The 18,519-nt window shown below is 46.3% G+C and overlaps 1 protein-coding gene across 1 annotated transcript in view; it reads right to left on the bottom strand.

Annotated features, from left to right (window-relative positions):
* Positions 1-17,354, bottom strand: part of GNAL (G protein subunit alpha L) — an 83,182-nt gene extending 65,828 nt beyond the window's left edge. The window contains exon 1 of the mRNA XM_036417908.2: positions 16,819-17,354. Coding sequence (XP_036273801.1) covers positions 16,819-17,140 — 322 coding nt within the window. The 5' untranslated portion in view covers positions 17,141-17,354. The remainder of the gene's footprint in view (positions 1-16,818) is intronic.
* Between the last annotated feature and the right edge of the window lie 1,165 nt (positions 17,355-18,519).

Below are 18,519 nucleotides of genomic sequence, written 5' to 3' on the forward strand. Positions count from 1 at the left end.
AGCGAGCTCTCAAAAGATGTAGAAATTATTATTTTCATTCAACATTAATTTAATAAACACCTATCCATTTTATTCCTCTCCATTACCCCTTTTTGAGGAGCTTCTGATTTTTTCTACTAGGTGGGCACATGAACAATGAGCTATAGTGTAGGCAACCAAGGTTTGTTCAATATCTGCCTATCCTCAGCTGAGCAAAGTACTCGCTGCTAGCTGGGAACATAAAGGCAACGAGACATGTTAGAAAAATGACAACAAACACACAAGTAATAGATGAATTGATAAACAAAACGTGGACTATACATGCAATGGGATATTATTCAGTGTTAAAAGGGAAGGAAATTCTGACACATGCTACAAAGTGGAAGAACTCGAAGACATCGTGCTAAGTGAAACAAGTCAGTCACAGAAGGACGAATACTGTCCGATTCCACTTACACGAGGGACCTAGAGAAGTTAAATTCATAGAGACAGAGAGTACAACGGTGGCTGCCAGGGGCTGTGGGAAGGAGGGAATGCGGAGTTAGTGTTTAAGGGGTATAGAGTTTCCGTTTCCGGGAGGAACAAGTTCTGCGGGTGGGTGGAGGCAATGGTTGCACAACGCTGGGAATGAATGTACTTAATCCCACAGAATTGTTCACTTAAAAATGGTTCGAATGGTAAATTTTGTTTTGCATTTTTTAGCACAATACAAGCAAGGAAAAATTTGTATGTAGATCATGGCAATTATAGTTCCCTGCCAGCAGGTGGCAATGTAAAGGCTAATGGACAGATGAAGGGACTGAAGGATGTTTTCAAAATAAGGAATCCGGCCACTTATTTGTCATGTGTTGTACATATGCCCCCCTCTTTCATTTGTTTAATTCCTTTTGGTCTTGTTTATAACATTTCTTTTGATAAAAAAAGTTTTAAAAATTTAATGTAAACATATTTAACACTATTTCTCTGTGTGGTTTTGGGGTTTTATTATCTGACTGGAGAAGGTTTCCACGTGTTATTTTTGATTTGGCAGATTTGTTTCCCACATTTTAAAGAAATTTACTCCTATTTGTTTAAAAAAAAAATCAGTGCATTTTCGTTCATTCACCACAAAGCACTTTTTGAACACCCCTCCTCCTTACCAACCCTTGAGATTACAGTAATGAATTAGACACTGTCCCTGTTCTCAAGAAGTTTAACAGCCTAGGTCTAGGAGAAAGGGTCGGACAAGCAATCAAATTCTCGTGAGCTCTACAGAAAATACAGTGGGAGCACACAGAGGTGTGTAAAATTATAGAAGTGAAGAAAAGTATTTTTTTCCTGTTTCATTTCCTAGAGAAATGTATGCTAACCTTTGTAAGCTACCTCCATTTTAATCTGAAGACACCAAAAGGTGCTTTATCTCCAGCATCTAAATGAGCATCACTACAGCTACACGAGGCACATTATTACCCATGTTTTGAAGATAAGGCTGCTTGTCTGAGGTCACATAGGAGCCTAAAAGGGGTGGAGTGTGTTGGATCTCAAAGCTCGTGCCCTTTGCAGAAGGAACTCTAAGGTTCTTATAGATGAGGGAAGGGGCGGGGGATGGGGGGGGGGAGGGAGATCACACCATTCTCTCTTCCACTAGTTTCAAAAGGAAAAATCAAACAAGCCCACCTCTTTTCTAACTCAGGCAGATTAATCTGCATATAATGACTGATGAATTAGTTAACTCTTTGCCCAGTTGCCTTAGCAACTGATTTCTTTTAGAAATTTGGCTTAATTACAGAGCTTAAAGCAACAGTATTCCTGATAACCGAATGTTAAATTGCACGTGAAATGAAACAAATTTTATCACAGGGGAGAACTAGGCACTTTCTTCAGGTTGGAGTGGCTCTTCCGAAAACGTGCAGGGCTGCTGACAAAACAGAGGAACACAGAGCCCAATATCGGTCTACCTTTGCCATGACATGGTTTGTTCATGCTTGTCATTAAGTAGGAACCACTTGCTGGGTTTAAGTTACAGACAAATTAAAGATTGACATTCAATGGGGCATCTCTGATTGCAGGCAAATCCCACGCCATATTACATGTATTAGAGCCAGGAGAACCAGAGAGGAAGAAGGGACATGCAGCTGAAACTGGTTTAGCTCAGTGGATAGAGCGTCGACCTGTGGATTGAAACCTAAAATTTAAAAAACAAAAACAAGGGGCTATTAATATTTTTCAAAAACGGCTACATCACAAAAACAAACAAAAGACTGTGGAAATGCTCTAGGTTAGGGGAAACTAAAGAGAGACCAGACCCTAGACTGGATCCTGTACTGCAGGGGTGGGGGTGGGTGAACTGGGGGGGGGCGGGGGAATGCTAAAAATAAGTAATTGTGTCAATTAATAAAATTGGAAAACAGATGGTAAATTAATATATTTATTATATCAATGCTAAATTCACTGAAGCTGCTAACTATACCTTGGTTATGTAAGAGAATACCCCTAGTCTTTGTTAAGAATATATTTTTATTGATTTCAGAAAGGAAGGGAGAGGGAGAGAGAGATAGAAACATCAGTGAGGAGAGAGAATCATTGATTGGCTGACTCCTGCAGCCCCCTATGGGGGATCAAGCCCCCAACATGGACATGTGTCCTTGACCAGAATCGAATCCGGGACCCTTCAGTCCACAGGTTCTATCCACTGAGCAAAACTGATCAGGGTAGAATGCCCCTATTGTTAAGTACATGTGGAGATGTTCTGACATGTGAGGTTAAGTTCCAAGTCGGCTGAGGAACAATACAGAGAGCATTTCACTCGTGTAACGCTATTTACGATCAGAGATTCTTGTCTGTGAATAGAGAGAGGCCTGAGGGCCGGCAAACTGCCAGGATGGGGAAGGGAAGGTTTTCACTTTCATTTTTTGTCCTCCCGAATTCTCTGAATTTTTTTACAATGAATTTGTATTTATTTTAGTTAGAGAGAACAATGAACAAGTAGCATTTAAATGATGTCCATTGAATCCAGCCTTCTTCTCCTCCTCCTCCTCCTCCTCCTCCTCCTCCTCTTCCTCCTTCTTCTTCTGAATTTTATTGATTTTTTACAGAGATGAAGGGATAGGGTTAGAGAGCTAGAAACATCGATGAGAAACATTGACCAGTTGCCTTCTGTACATCCCCTACTGGGGATGTGCCCAAAACCAAGGTACATGCCCTTGACCGGAATCGAACCTGGGACCCTTCAGTCCGCAGACCGATGCTCTATCCACTGGGCCAAACTGCTTTTGGCCAGCCCTCTTCTTAGTACCACTCCTTTGGACCTGGTTCAGTGTCTGCTGATACTCACCGGGGCCCAGCATCTTCCCCTTCCCCCCTTTAGCTCAGCCTCCCCCTTCTCATGAATGCTTTCCTCTGCCATCTCTGCACACCCGCACTCCGTCCAGTGACTCCTGCCTGGAGGGGCTGCTGGCCTCCCAGGCGCTGGCCTCATCTAAGTCCCCCTGCTTTCTGCTTCCCTCCCCATCGCTGTGGTTCTGTGTGAAGCCCGGGTCTCTACAGAATGAAACCCTCCAAAGGCTATTTCCTACCATGCTTGTCAGGCCAGTGTTCGCTGAGTGTTCCTGAGACCAGCGTTTACAGACTCTGCCGGCGGCCTCCACGTCAGGACAAAGCCCGTGCCGTGAGGTGGGCAGGGTCCTCGGCCAGCCCCTGGCATTAGTGTTCTCCATGCTGACCAGGAGGCTCAGTGTAGGGCTGTGTGCAGTCTGCCTCTGTGCTGTGCCTGTTAGCGCCAAGGTGAATAGAAAACTCCCAACACGTAGCTACTCCACTTTTATTCATGTTTTATGCTCTGTTCTGTGCACTATATCCTAAAGTATGATTCTATAATATTAAAAACCCAAAGCAATGTATGTATAGACATAGAATTTCCATGAGCACTATTATTGTTCTTTTGAAACCTATACTCCTTAAGGGCAAAAGATTTATCTCTGCTTATCAATTTTCCTAGGATAGAATTACTTTAAAAAAAAAAATTGAGAACAACAGGAAATATTTTAAACTTTATTAATATATGTCTAACATATACATTCCTGTTTAACCAAATAAAGTGTTTTTTTAATTTATTTAAAAATATTTTATTGATTTCAGAAAGGAAGAGAGAGATATAGAAATATCAATGATGTGAATCATTGATTGGCTGCCTGCCTCCTACACACCCCTGACTGGGAATCGAACCTTGACTTTTGGTTCGTAGGTCAACACTTAACCACTAAGCAATGCCGACCGGGCCCAGATAAAATGTTTTTAAAGTACCTTATCTTTCCCTGACTTTATAGGATCTTACAAAAAACAAAGAAATCCTCAAAACTCTACATTCTCTCGTGTTTTCTTTCATAATAGACTAAAATATTCACACGCAGGCTTTTTAAAAAAGAGATTGCAGTATGGGAAGATTCAAATGTAAGCAAAAGTATAGAGAACAATGTAACGAACCCAAGGACCCTTCACCCAGGGCGGCTCATTCTGTCTCATTTTGTCTCACCCATTCCCCACCCTCTGCCTCCTCCTCTGTTCTCCAGAGCACAGTGCAGACATCACACCCCCCACACACCTTTCAGTGTATCTGAAAAACAGAGGCTCTTTTAAAGTGATACAATTGCGATGCCATTATTGCCCCTGAAATAACTGACGATAATTGCTTAGCATCATCACACAGGCAGTCAGTGTGTGAGGAGGCTCTTGACAGCGGGCTCTGAATGGGGGCCCGGTTTTAATCCGAGGCCTCTCACTACTTTCAAGTCCCAGAGGCCTCCAGGACCTCTGCATGTCGATCCTCTCACTCATCCCAAGCTGGGAATTACTCTACCAGATACCGATGAGGGACTGGCGATAGGAAGAATGTGGCTCCCCATATTCTCGGATTGGATGTATTGGAACAGAAATTAAAAACACATCTTAGACTTAAAAAAACAACACACCACAACCATCAAACTTCAGAGCAGGAGACTGACAGAATCTTTATGGATCCCTTGTTGACTTGACGCCAGGGATTGGTCCTTTCTTTGTCATCACCCCCTTCCCTTTAAAAGCCGAGTGTAGAATCAAGTAGAATAAAAAGAAAACTTGGATTGCTTTCAGTCTAGTTAATCTTGTTTTTATTATGCGTTCACATGGCCAAGCCCTGGCTGAGTTTACACAGAGCTTGCTGCCCCCGAGGCATTTAGGCCAGGGGGCCCCTGAGCTCCTGTGATGGTGATTTTAACCTGATCCAGTCTGTGGGAGGTGATCCTTTCCTGTAAAGGAAGGGTTATTGTTCCTCCCTAACTCCCCAACTCGACCAGGAAACCACTGATCCTCAGGAAAGACCAATCACCTGAACTAAGAGCTGTCTGAGATTCTGTACATGAGGATGAGGTCACTCTCACACCTTAATCCGAGCATGGTGAGCCAGGAAGCTCTAAGGTCCCCCCAAAACAAGAGCAGAAACGACAAAATCAACACTCCTGCAAACCTCCCCGCAACATGGCACAGTAAAGAACACTCCCTAACACACCAGTTACCGAGAAATAACAACCACTTCCTCACCTCTGAATCCTCCTTCAGTTCCCCACCTTCTCACCTGCCTGGTTGTTACATTTCATTTGTGTGGTTTTATCACCGAGCTCCCCGAGTGTTAATGGAGTGCGGGTGACAGGCGGGGGGTTGTCCCTGGGAGTCAACCACTCACTCCGATGGGCTGTGGCGTCTGTTAAGGATTCCCCGCTCCATCCCACGGGACGTGAGAAGCCACACAGCATTGTCAGAAGCAGGGCGGTGACACGGCGAGTTTTGGTTTCAAAAGAATTCTGTTGCGTGGAGAACTGGTTCCAGGCAGGACAAAGCTGGAAGTGGGTGGCGGTTAGGAGGCATGGAGTCTTCTTGGGGGACAGAGACGATGGGAATAGTTTTGCAGAATAGACTCAAGAAGGGTGCATAGCCTGTCCAGGAATGTACAGAATCACATGGACCCACAAGTCCTGGGCGTGGGTTTTCTTTTTTCTTCCTTTCTTTTTTTTCTGTTGCACACAGTTTATTTAACAATATGATTTAAGAGATGAGTTGGTACTTTATCATCCTATACAGTGATTGAATCTTCTTGAATTTTCTTATTTATAGTAATTATAGCGCTTGCATGATTTACACTAGAATTGTTTTCCCTCATTTTTGGGTTTTCGTTAACACAGAAAAACACATTCCCAGAATAGAACAACAACAACAACAACAACACAGAGGAAACAGGACCCTGGCGCTGCTTGAGCTCCTACTGCAGAACTGCGGTGTGCTGCCAGGCCCCATGGTGCCCCCTCCCCCACACATACCCCCATTCATCAGAAGGGCAGGCCCCTTTAACTTCCCTCTGAACCTAGGGAATAGAGGGAATTGCCCAGAAATCACCATTCACACCTAGGAGCTTAGTAAGTGCACATTTTTCCTCTAACAGTACAGGAGCCCGGTGGCAGCCACCTCCAGGTTTCCAGCGCTCACTCTGTCCCTGGCGCACAGTTAGGCAATAACAAGGAGCCAGCTTTGCAGTCAGCCCAGCTTTCCTTGGCGGTGGCACCCCCTGGTGGCTGGTTTGAGGAATAAACCCAACCCGAGTACAGCAGGATTTCCATGTTCTAACTTCTATTTTGTCAATGATTACTTCTGATTTCTTTTAAGCCAGATTCTGCCAGGTGGCGTGAAGGATACAGAGATGAATCAGAATGGACATGACCTTCATCCATAATAATAAAAGCATAATATGCAAATCGACCCAATGGCCGAACAGTGGAACAACTGTGTGGACAACCTTTTGGATGAAGCTGCTGCCTCAGGCCGGACGAGACAGCTGGGGCTGCAAAGGCCTACTCTTGCATGAATTTTGTGCATCGGGCCTCTACTAGAATATATAATCTGACAATGGATTTAAGCTAAACTTATAAATATCTGCAATATAAGATAAAAAGGTGTTATCTAATTTTATATGGAATATGCTTATCTAATAAGCATATGCTTATCTAATAAGCATATTCCATATAGATGGATATCTATACACACACTCTAGAAAAACTTTATAGCCTTGCTATGTGCAATAGAAACCTAGTATTCTTTCAAGCCAAATTGTGAGATGTAGTGTTATTTGGCTGGTGCATCATTAATGAACTACAGAATCAGAGATAGATGTGAACAGATTCTTCTGGTTCTGTTGATACTACATCCCCATAAGGTCCTTTGAAGAGTTTACATGCATATAAACATTATATGTATGTACTAGAGGACCGGTGCATGAAATTCACGCACTTGGGGAGGAGAGGGCAGGGGAGGTCGGTTCCTTCAGCCCAGCCGGCACCTTCTTGCAGTCCTGGAGCCCTTGGGGGATGTCTGACTGATGGCTTAGGCCTGTTCCCTATGGGGAGCAGGCCTAAGCTATCAGTTGGTCATCCTTAGTCCAAGTGACAATTGGAAGGCTCCTGCCACCAATGTTGCACTCGCCAGCCGTGAGTGAGCCTGGCTTCTGGCTGAGCAGTGTTCCCCCTGTGGGAGCGCATTGACTACCGGGGGCAGCTCCTGCGTTGAGTGTCTGCCCCCTGGTGGTCGGTGCACATCATAACGATTAGTCTTTCTGCCATTTGGTCAATTTGCATATTAGCCTTTTATTATATAGAATAACATCAATTGTGATGTCATAAAATAGAAATTATCTCTCTATATAAAAGCCTAAGTGACCGTCTGACTGTCCGACCGGTAATTATGACACACTGACCACCAGGAGGCAGAAACTCAACACAGAGCTGCTGAGCTGTGGTGACTTGGCGGCTGCGGTTCTCAGATGATGCACTGGAACCAGAGAGGAGAGAGTCCAATTCTAAGATGTGTCACCTGAGAACTGCCCTCTTGCAACCTGGGACCCCTTGGGGGATGTTGGGAAGCCAGTTCAGCCCGATCTCCACAGGCCAAGCCAAGGGACCCCACCAGTGTACAAATCCACGCACCAGGCCTCGAGTATATATATATATATTTGTGATAATAAGGTTTTCAACACCCAACATAGTGTCTGGCACATTATACATTATTTAAAAAAAAAAAAAAGTAAATTCTTTGTTTAAAGTATTACATGAGTCTCCCTTTCCTCCCATTGACCTCTCCCCATCCCCCAGCACAGGCCCTCATCCCCCTACTGTCTGTGTTTATTGGTTATGCTCATATGCATGCATATAAGTCCTTTGGCTGGTCTCTTACCCCCTCACCCTCTGCCTTCCCTAATATGTTGGACAGTCTGTTTGATGCTTCTATTTTTGTTCATCAGTTTATGTTGTTCATTATATTCCACAAATGAGTGCAATCATGTGATATTTATCTTTCTCTGACTGGCTTATTTCACTTAGCATAATGCTCTCTAGTTCCATCCATGCTGCTGCAAATGGTAAGAATTCCTTCTTTTTTGCAGCAGTGTAGTATTCCATTGTGTAGATGTACCACTGTTTTCTGATCCACACACCTGCTGACGGGCACTTAGGCTGTTTCCAAATCTTAGCTATTGTTAATTGTGCTGCTATGAACATAGGGGTGCATATATCCTTTCTGATTGGTGTTTCTAGTTTCTTGGGATATATTCCTAGAAGTGGGATCACTAGGTCAAATGGGAGTTCCATTTTTAGTTTTTTGAGGGAGCTCCATACTGTTCTCCACATTGGCTGCACCAGTCTGCATTCCCACCAGCAGTGCACGAGGGTTCCTTTTTCTCCGCATCCTCGCCAGCACTTGTTTTGTTGATTTGTTGATGCTAGCCATTCTGACAGGTGTGAGATGGTACCTCATTGTTTTGATTTCACAAAATAAAATATTATGATAAATAAAAATTAGCTTTACATTTAGTTTTATAGAAATGATGTAAAATATATTCCCTGAAGTAGAATTATTAGCATTTTAGGTTCTGATAGTAGAAGGAAGCTGTAGGGAAGGAAGAACAAGAGAAAGAGTATAATGGGCAAAGCTTTCTAGAAGTCAAACCATCTATACTAATAAAAGGGTAATATGCTAATTAGACCAGGAGACCTTCTGGACAAAGCCATGGTGGTGGGGCTGAGGCAGAGGTGGTTAGGGGTGATTAGGCCAGGAGAGGAGGGCAGTTGGGGGTGATCAGGCTGGTGGTGGTGATGGGGCAGTTGGGGTCGAGCAGGCTGGCGGGGGTGGGAGTGGGGGCAAACAATCAGCTGGGTCAACAAGAGGCTTAAAACCACCCAGCTTCCAACAGAGAGGCGTGCTTTCTGCCCACCCACTTAGGGAAAACATGTCATTCCTCTGGGTTAGTTAGATGATGAGATGGTCAACAGAACCAGGAATCTGCGATCCCACAAACATCACACCTGAAGGTCACTGCCAGGATTTTAGAAATATGGTTCAAATATCCTTTTGGCAAACACCCAATTACGAACACAAAGACCAAACAAATGGCAAATAAAAAATTCGATGCAGAGGTCTTTCCCCCTCAGTGGTTCTGACATTTCTCGATGATACTTTAACGACCAAGTGGTCCCTCTATGCCAGTGGTCGGCAAACTCATTAGCCAACAGAGCCAAATATCAACAGCACAACAATTGAAATTTCTTTTGAGAGCCAAATTTTTTAAACTTAAACCTCTTCTAACGGCACTTCTGCAAAATAGACTCGCCCCGGGCTGAAGTATTTTGTGGAAGAGCCACACTCAAGAGGTCAAAGAGCCGCATGTGGCTTGCGAGCCGCGGTTTGCCGACCACGGACCTATGCCAACGTGTTCCAACTCTGAGAGCTTCAAGCGATGCCTCTGACGCCTCCCAGGAGAGGAACCGGTCCTTCACCCCTGGGCTAAGGTAACCGTCTGCCTTAGAAATGCACGTGTCTGCAGCTTGCAATATAGATTGTCATTCTGCATCCTGAAATTGCCGCCTAAGACAGGAACCCGGGAATATTTTCATTTCCTCACATCGCTAAGGAACAAAATATCTATGGTTTTGTCTGTTTCACCCTTGTAAGGAAAAACAACAAAAACACGAAGGGATCAATAAAGATGAATGCTGGAAATGAAGCTCAAATAATTTTAGAATATATGAAATAAATGTTTCTTAAAAAAAAGCAACTTTGAGGTTTTGGCGCAAGAACAAACACCGGTTAGGAACAATTTCAAGCGCCCACTTGAGCTGTCCAGCTCAGAACTGTTATGCGACGCCAGAGCATCTTCCACTGGCCCCTGGCCCCTGCTCTGCACCCCTGGAGCCCATCAACCCTGGCTCCCCCTCGCCCCATCGCGTCATCAGTGCTGCATCCAAGCCCAGATGGGAGCGGTTTCTTCTGAGAAAACACCATTAGACCACAGGAGGGAAGAGGATCTGAATATTAAATAAACATTCTCCATTAGGCACGGCCAAGTCTTCAGACTAACGGTGGCCCTGCATGCTTTTTAGTTGTATGCAGCACTCATCAATAGTTGATGCTCAGTGTGTTGTTCCATTAAAATGTAATTCTACAATAAAGTATTAGTTAAAGTGATTTCCGAGGTGAGGATTTATGGACTGCCCCTTACTGGTACGGGAAGGGAAGAAAGACATTAAACAGCCAGTTTGTCCCATGGCATTTTACTGGTTCTTCTCAGCACACTGCATTTCTTTTTCTTTAAAATTTATAATTTTAGAGACAGGGAGGAGAGGGAGAAAGAGAGATTTATTGTTCCACTTATTTATGCATTCATCGGTTGCTTATTTTTTGTGCCCTGATCTGCAATGGAACCCGAAATCTTGGTGTATCCGGACAGTGTTTCAAGAACTGAGTTACCTGGCCAGGGCCACACTGATTTTTTTGTGTACAATGAAAACTATAGTAACACACACACACACACACACACACACACAGAAGGATACCTACAATCCACAGGAAGGTTGCATAAGTCAATTAGGGCACATTTTTAAAAAATTATTTTTTATTATTGTTTGAAGCATTACAAATAGTAGTACATATGCCTCCTTTTTTCCAATTAGAGCACATTGGGATTTTGAACGAATGGGCTTTCCCCAGACGCAGAATTTTGACGGAGAAAGTACCGAGTGGGCCTCCTTTTGTTTGCTTTAAGTGGAACCTTAGAGCAAGGGATTAAAAAATAAACTTATTTTGTTTTACAGAATTTTTAGGGTCACAGTAAAACTGAACAGGAAGTACAGAGATTTCCCATCTACTCAGGCCCCATTTCCACGCACTCCTACTATCAACTTCCCCAGCCCGAGGGGTGCATTTGTTACCATCGACGACCCTACGTCGGCACATCACCGTCACCCAGAGTTTACAGCTTACATCCCGGTCACTCCCGGCGCCGTACGTTTTGTGGGTCTGGACAACTGTGTGAAGACACGTATCTGCCATTGTGGTATAATACAGAGTAGTCTCACGGTCCTCCAGATTCCCGGGGCTTTGCCTGTTCATTCTAAGAGAATTTTTTTATTTTATTTAAAAAAATATTTTTATTGACTTTTTACAGAGAGAAAAGGAGAGGGATAGAAAGTTAGAAACATCGATCAGCTGCCTCCTGAACACTCCCCACTGGGGATGTGCCCGCAACCAAGGTACATGCCCTTGACTGGAATCAAACCTGGAACCTTTCAGTCCGCAGGCTGACGCTCTATCCACTGAGCCAAACCTCTATCCACTGAGCCAAACCGGTTTCCGGCATGAGTAAAAGAATTTTAAAACAATAGGGGACAGTTTTCACCTGACTCCAAAACACAATCAGAATCAGTTGCTTTAGCTGATAGGGTCTAGTTCTTCTCTCTACTGCAGTTACAATTCGGAGTATTGGTATCACAGTGAGAACTGGTTTTCCGGAATATAGGACTCAGAGATCATATCAATTTACTGAGTGGTTTCCATGTGCTAATCTCTATGTTAAGTAAATTTATATCCATTATTTTATTCATTTTACTGAATCCTTTCAGTAAGCATGAGGCTCTGGGGTTATGATGATGGACTCTTTGGTACATGGGCCAATGCTCCACCACTGAGCCAGGGTACAGTGGCCAGGGTACAGTTTGTTCTTGTATTTTTATTTATTAACTAGTGGCTCGTTGCAGGAAGATTCCTGCAAAAGAGCTTCCTGCTGCCTTCGCTGCCTGCTGTCGCTGCCCTGCCTGCTTCCCTCCCTTCTCCCCCAGCCTGCTTGCTTCCCTTCCTTCTCTCCCTCCCCACCCGCTTCCTTGCTTCTCCGAAGCTTCGCTCCCTCCTCAGCAATTAGCTTCTGTCTTCAGTCTTCGCTCTTGCCTGCATATGCAAATTAACCACCATCTTGTTTGGATTAATTTGCATAATCACTTTGATTGGCTTGTGGGTGTGGTGAAGGTGTGGTCAATTTGCATGTTTCTCTTTTATTAGGTAGATTTATTATTTTCCCTATGAACAGTTGTAAACTTACTTTTGTCTCACCTTGTACACTAATAGCCCAGTATAGAAGAAAAGCAGTAACTGTTCCAAATAGATTTCTTCTTTTTCAAAACATGTACTGATGGCAAAGTACCAAGTACTCAAATAAACAACAGGAAACAACCGAATAAAGCAAAAAACACAAACCCATTGGCATTTTAAATTTGAATGATCTGTAAAAGGATAATATCAAATGAACAGTGAGGTGGCACAGGATGGCCTTCCCCCAGTTGGAAAGTGGTGAACGGAATTGACATCAAAAGTCATGGAAGAGCAGAAACTGGTTTGGCTCAGCGGATAGAGCGTCAGCCTGCAGACTGAAAGGTCCCCCGGGTTCGATTCCGGTCAAGAGCATGTCCCTTGGTTGTGAGCACATCCCCAGTAGGGGATGTGCAAGAGGCGGTTGATCGATGATTCTCTCTCATTGATGTTTCTAACTCTCTATCCCTCTCTGTAAAAAAATCAATAAGATATATTTTTTAAAAAAGATGTGGAAGAAAAATCAATGGCATTTACCATGAGCTCAGTGGCAGAAAATTCACTTAAAGATTGATGCATGTAGCTTTACTTACAATCTGTGTTTGGATAAATATTTTGATCTCACACCCAGCCTTGTCAACAGTGCTTTTAATTGGCGCGGACCCAGGACTGCTGCTGTCCCTGGAGCTCAGCACACACAGCCCGAAGCAATGTCTGTGTGTGTGGCTTCTCACATTGCAGACGAATCACGAGAATTTTCGCTTCATGTCACACAGGGTTTTACAAAGTACCATACTTTAAAAAGTTATTAGCTTGCAAGAACATGTAATAAATAACTTCAAAATGCAATGGGTATTTAACCAACTTATCCGGCCACAGGTAAAGCTAGCAATGAAACTGCTGGTTCGCAATGTGTGAAGACAGATCAGAATAAGACGCGGCCTGCTGGGCTGCATCAGTCACGTAGGTTGTGGTTCAGTAGCTTGAGTCAATGCTTATGAATGAGTAGGTTTCAGATGAAAATGGGCATTTCTGTCTTATTTTGGAAATTCAGAAGACCTGACAACACTGGGCCTGCATGCTCTCTCACAAGGCAACAATGGGATGAAGCACTGTCCCTTTTAGAACAGGGCATACCGTCTCTTCTACGAATTCTAGACCAAACTGGGCCAAGAGAGGCATCACCGGAAACCAATGCCACTAGACCTCAATCTTGGACTTAAAAGTCCTCAGAACTGGGAGAAAAGAAATGTCTTGCGTAAGTCACTCAGACTATGGCATTTTGTTACGGCAGCTGAAGCTGATCAACACACAACTCAAGCTCCAGATGTGAGAGCTGTCTGACAATTCCGCCTCATGCTCTCCCCTCCACATGCACTGGCCTGCCATTTCGCTAAGCATATTCCCTCCCCATTCCTACTGCACCACTGTGGTTCCGATTGCATGATCCCTTCTGAGCTGGCTGCCTCTCTAACTGGAACTTGCATCTTATCTCCACGCGAGTGGACTTTAGCAGCCGCCCCATGCATGTAAGGATGCTCTGTGTGCAAGTTAGAATGGGACCGCACTACTGTCGCCATGAAGCCCTCACTGCCACCGTGGTTCAGACTCTTGTTCTCTTAGCACTTTGTTTCCTGTGTAGGAAACAAAGCGAGCGTCATGAGGATGGACCCACGGAGGAGTCCCAGCACATGAAAGCACCCCGAAGCCATACAGACGGTAACAAAGTGCTATGTGAGAGGTGTGAATAGAATGCAACATGGCTACCACGGAATTAAACATATATTCCTACTGGAGGGCGCGAGGCGGGTCTCCTGGAGGAGACATCAAATTGGAAGATGGGACTAGCCTAAGACTAATGGGCATGGAGCAAGGAGGGACCTTGAAGCAAGCCTGTCCTTGAACCTATGAGCTGTGTGTCCCCCAGTGCACATTTCTAGATAAATGAGTGAACGGGATCAGTGAGCAAGATGGCACCAGAAGCAAGTACTTAAGGTCTGTAAATCAGGCTTCTGATGCAGAGATTTGCAGCTAGACCTGTTCTAAATCCTAACAACCACCAAGAACCTTTCTGTGTTTAATTTTAAGTAAGCACAAAAGCTAATAAATAATAAATAAGCACAAAAGCTAATAAAAAATGTCCACCTGATATAACCGTGTGTGATTTATGATGATGTCATGGGGTGGAAGATACAACTCCCACCCAAAGTGTGAGCCGTTTGATTCATTGTCATTTCAGCTATGATGTCGATATATAAGCTCTATTGGGCTAACAGATGTCTTTAAAAAAGAGAGTCTTTCAACATGTGTTATAAGAAGTTAGCTTTTTGGAACTCACTGGTCCATTCTTTTTTTAAATTTAATTTTACTGATTTTTAGAGAGAGGGAGGGAAGGAGGGGCGACAGGGAGAGGGAGAGAGAGAGGAACAACAAATCGTCGTTCCACTCATTTATGCATTCATTGGTTGCTTCTTGTATGTGCCCTGACGAAGATTGAACCCACAACCTTGGCATATTAGGACGATGCTCCAACCAACTGAGCTTCCCAACAGGGCCCACAGGTCCATTCTTTAGATCATATGCCCCAGATTGCTTTCACAGAATTATACATATACTAGAGGCCCGATGCACCAAAATTCGTGCAAGAATAGGCCTTCCTTCCCCTGGCTGCTGGCACCGATTTCCCTCCGACACCCGGGACCTGGGCTTTGCTCTGGCCGCAGCTGGCAGGCGCCTGGGACCTGGGCTGCTTCACTCCGGCCCTGGCTTCGTCCGGAATGACCCTGGAAGGACGTTCAGTCTAATTAGCATCTTACCCTTTTAAAAAATATATATGGTATCTTCTGCTTCACATGTCCTTCTTTTTTTTAAAAAAAACATCTGCTCACTGCACAATCACATTGAAACAACATTATGTCACCACAACTCCAGGCCTTCTTTACTTTATTCTCTCATTTCTTGAGGCCACAATCCTCTCCTATTTGAGTCATTTTAATCTGATGCATTTAAGAAAATGTGGCTGGAATAACTGTCAATTAATTTCTTTCCAGAAAAATATGTGGGCCGGGATATCTGAAAATCTAGTTTACCCTCACACACAAACAGGGATTCAATGAGGCATGAGATTCTAGGAAGATAATTCTGTATTTCCAGACCTCTGGGAACACTGCTCTGTCACTTTCTAGAAGTCAGCACTGCCGAGGAGAGCTCTGCTTCCATCGGATCTGCTCCCCTTTTCAGGCAACCTGCTTGTTTATTTTTGTTCCCCGCCTCCAAATTAATTTTATCTTAGAATTCAGATATTTCATCAGGATATAGCAGCTGGGTTTGCTTTGTTTTAATCATAATATCTTGTTGTGGGAGAGACTTTTCAAACTGAAGACTTGTTTTCTAGATCTTAAATAAAAGCCACCTTTATTTATAAGCAGGGATCTTCCTCCAATCATGGAATAAGTCTTTCCCTGTCACGGCAGAGTACAGAACTGAATAATTCTACTTCTTCACATCTATCTCACAAAATTCGGGCCCACGGCCCACATCTTATTTTTTATCTTTATTTATTTATTTATTTTGCCTTAAAATTTAAAAGGCAACAAGTAGCACCAGGAATTCATGATTTTCTTTTTCTTCCACTCTCCAGTGAAGCGCGTGTAGATGTTTTTCGGTTTAACTTGTGGAGGGACTGTTAATGCTTGCTACTTAGAAGCTCTAAGAATACACCAGCAGACCACAGAGGAGTTTAATACTTTAAGACGCTGGTGATTTTGTGCCCACTTTCTCGCATGCAGTGAGCTCGGCGAGCAGCTGGGGGTGGGGGGGGGGGTGGGGGGAGGGGTTTCCACGCCCGCTGTCCGCTCCTGGGGGGAGCAAACATCCCGGAGCGCCAGGGCTGAACTCAGGCAGACAGGAGTGTCACCCCGGCGGCGGCAGCTCAAGTTATTTCTCCAAAGGGAACAAGCCACACCTAACCCAGGACTCGGCTATTCTTCTGGGACCGGAATAAGGGCGTTGCGGGGAAGCTAAACGGGCTCACAGTAACCCCCTCTTTGTGTGTTCTCAGAATGCAGCCTGATCACACCGGTGCAGGAAAGGAGACGCTCCAGCCAGCCTCCCCTGCGGATCGTAGTGTGGCGATGGGTCAGTCCAGGGGAGACAATTCCCGGAGGCGCCCATTCATTCCTAATGAGGGAGCAACGCGCCCGCGCCGCGCGGTGCAGAGAAGAGCACCATTACCCGAGTCCACATTGTCAGGGCAGGAATCGTTCCCGCAGGACTGGAGACCGATACACCGATCTGTATCCCGCGTCATCGCCACCCGGGGCGTGGATGCCGCCGCCGCGAGAGCCCGGGGAGCAGCGCCGGTCCCCCCCTTTCTCCTCCCCAGCCCCATCCCGCGCCCCCATCCCGAGCTCCGGCGCCGCCGGCACCTACCCAGCAGCAGCAGCCGGTGCGTCTGCTGCAGGTCCCGCTTCTGCTCGCGGAGCATGCGGTCGATGCTCCTGCTGACTTTCCTCGCCTCCCGCTCGGCTTCGCGCTCCTCGGCGCGCTGCGGGTCCGGGCGCCGCCGCCACTCCTTCTTCGGGGCGGCCTTGGGGAGCGCGCATCCCGGGTCCCCGCCGGCGCCCCGAGGGGGCGGGGTCCGGGCCGGGGCCGGCGCCGGGACCGATGCTGGAGCTGGGGCCGGGGCCGGGCCGGGCGGGCCGGCCTCCGGGCCCCCGAAGAGCAGCGGCCGCAGGCTGTAGCACAGACCCATGTGGGCGCGGCGGGCGGGCGCGGGGCGGCGGCGCGGGGTTCAGGCCGGGCCCTCGGCTGCACGCGGGTGCAGGGCGCGGGCGCGGGGGTCCGGGTCCGGGGACCCCAGCCCCTCACTGCCCGGGAGGGCCATCGTGCATCGTCCGCCGGGCGGGCGCAGGGGTGGCCGCCGCCCGGGCTGCGGGTCACCTGACAGCGCCCGCGCCGGCCGCCGTCGGCGGTCCCCGGGCCCGGCCCCCCTTACCGTAAACACCGCTGCCCCGCGGCCAGAGAGCCGGTCCCGTTACCGTAATCACCGCAGCGCCCGCGGGCCGCGCCACTGTAAATACCGCTGACGGGGCATCTCCATCCTCCTCCCCACGCCCCTCCTCCCCCGGGCCGCCCCCCCAGGCCGAGTCCAGCGCCGCGCGGGTCCGCGGCCCCGCAAACACCGCCCCCCGCGCGGCGCGCAGCTGCGGACGGCGCCGCAGGGGCGGTGGCGGGGCTGCGGCCACCGGGGCTGCCGTGGCGGCGCTTAGGAAAGCCGGCGTGGGTTGGATCTCGGGACGGTAGTGAATGAGAACGGAGAGGCATGGGAAGGGTCGGACACCAGCTTCCAGAACTTGGCATTCCTGCGTGTACCCCCGCAGCGGTCTCTGCGCCGGCCAGCCACTCCCTACACCAGCTTTTGTCACAGGCGCACGTGGCCCAGCGGGTTTGATCCCCGCCTGGTAGACCTTTGATCTTGACCATGTTCTCCAAATCATTGTCAACAGTTACCATACTTAACAAAAGAACTGAAAGTGAGCACCCGTGATCATCATGTACTGTTTTTGTTTGCTGAAGCAGGAATATGAAGCTGCACCCGCAGCCCATTTTTAAAAATCTCCAATATGTTTGGTGCAGAGAGCAGAGGTGCGTTCAGGCTGGTGCCCTCTTTCCCGGTCCTCTGGACACAAACCCCCAGAGACGTCCACTTCCCGGTTATCTCCCGCGCCATGTCCTTCATCTCATAGAGCTTTTGCAACGGATGAAAATTGCAATAGCTTTTAAGACCTCTCTGCTATAAACCGTGATCCTTAATTTTAAGCAAAATGACATGGACTAATAGGACGGAAAGTTAAATCTATTTATTTATTTATTTATTTAAAAAATATTTCTTATTTATTTATTTTTTTTATTTTTATTTTTTACAGAGAGGAAGGGAGAGGGATAGAGGGTTAGAAACATTGATGAGAGAGAGAGACATCGACCAGCTGCCACTTGCACACTCCCTACCGGGGATGTGCCCGCAACCAAGGTACATGCCCTTGATCGGAATCGAACCTGGGATCTTTCAGTCCGCAGGCTGACGCTCTATCCACTGAGCCAAACTTGTTTCGGCTAAATCTATTTAATATA

Source organism: Pipistrellus kuhlii, unplaced genomic scaffold (assembly GCF_014108245.1).
Source record: "Pipistrellus kuhlii isolate mPipKuh1 unplaced genomic scaffold, mPipKuh1.p scaffold_m20_p_6, whole genome shotgun sequence".
Lineage (NCBI taxonomy): Eukaryota > Metazoa > Chordata > Mammalia > Chiroptera > Vespertilionidae > Pipistrellus > Pipistrellus kuhlii.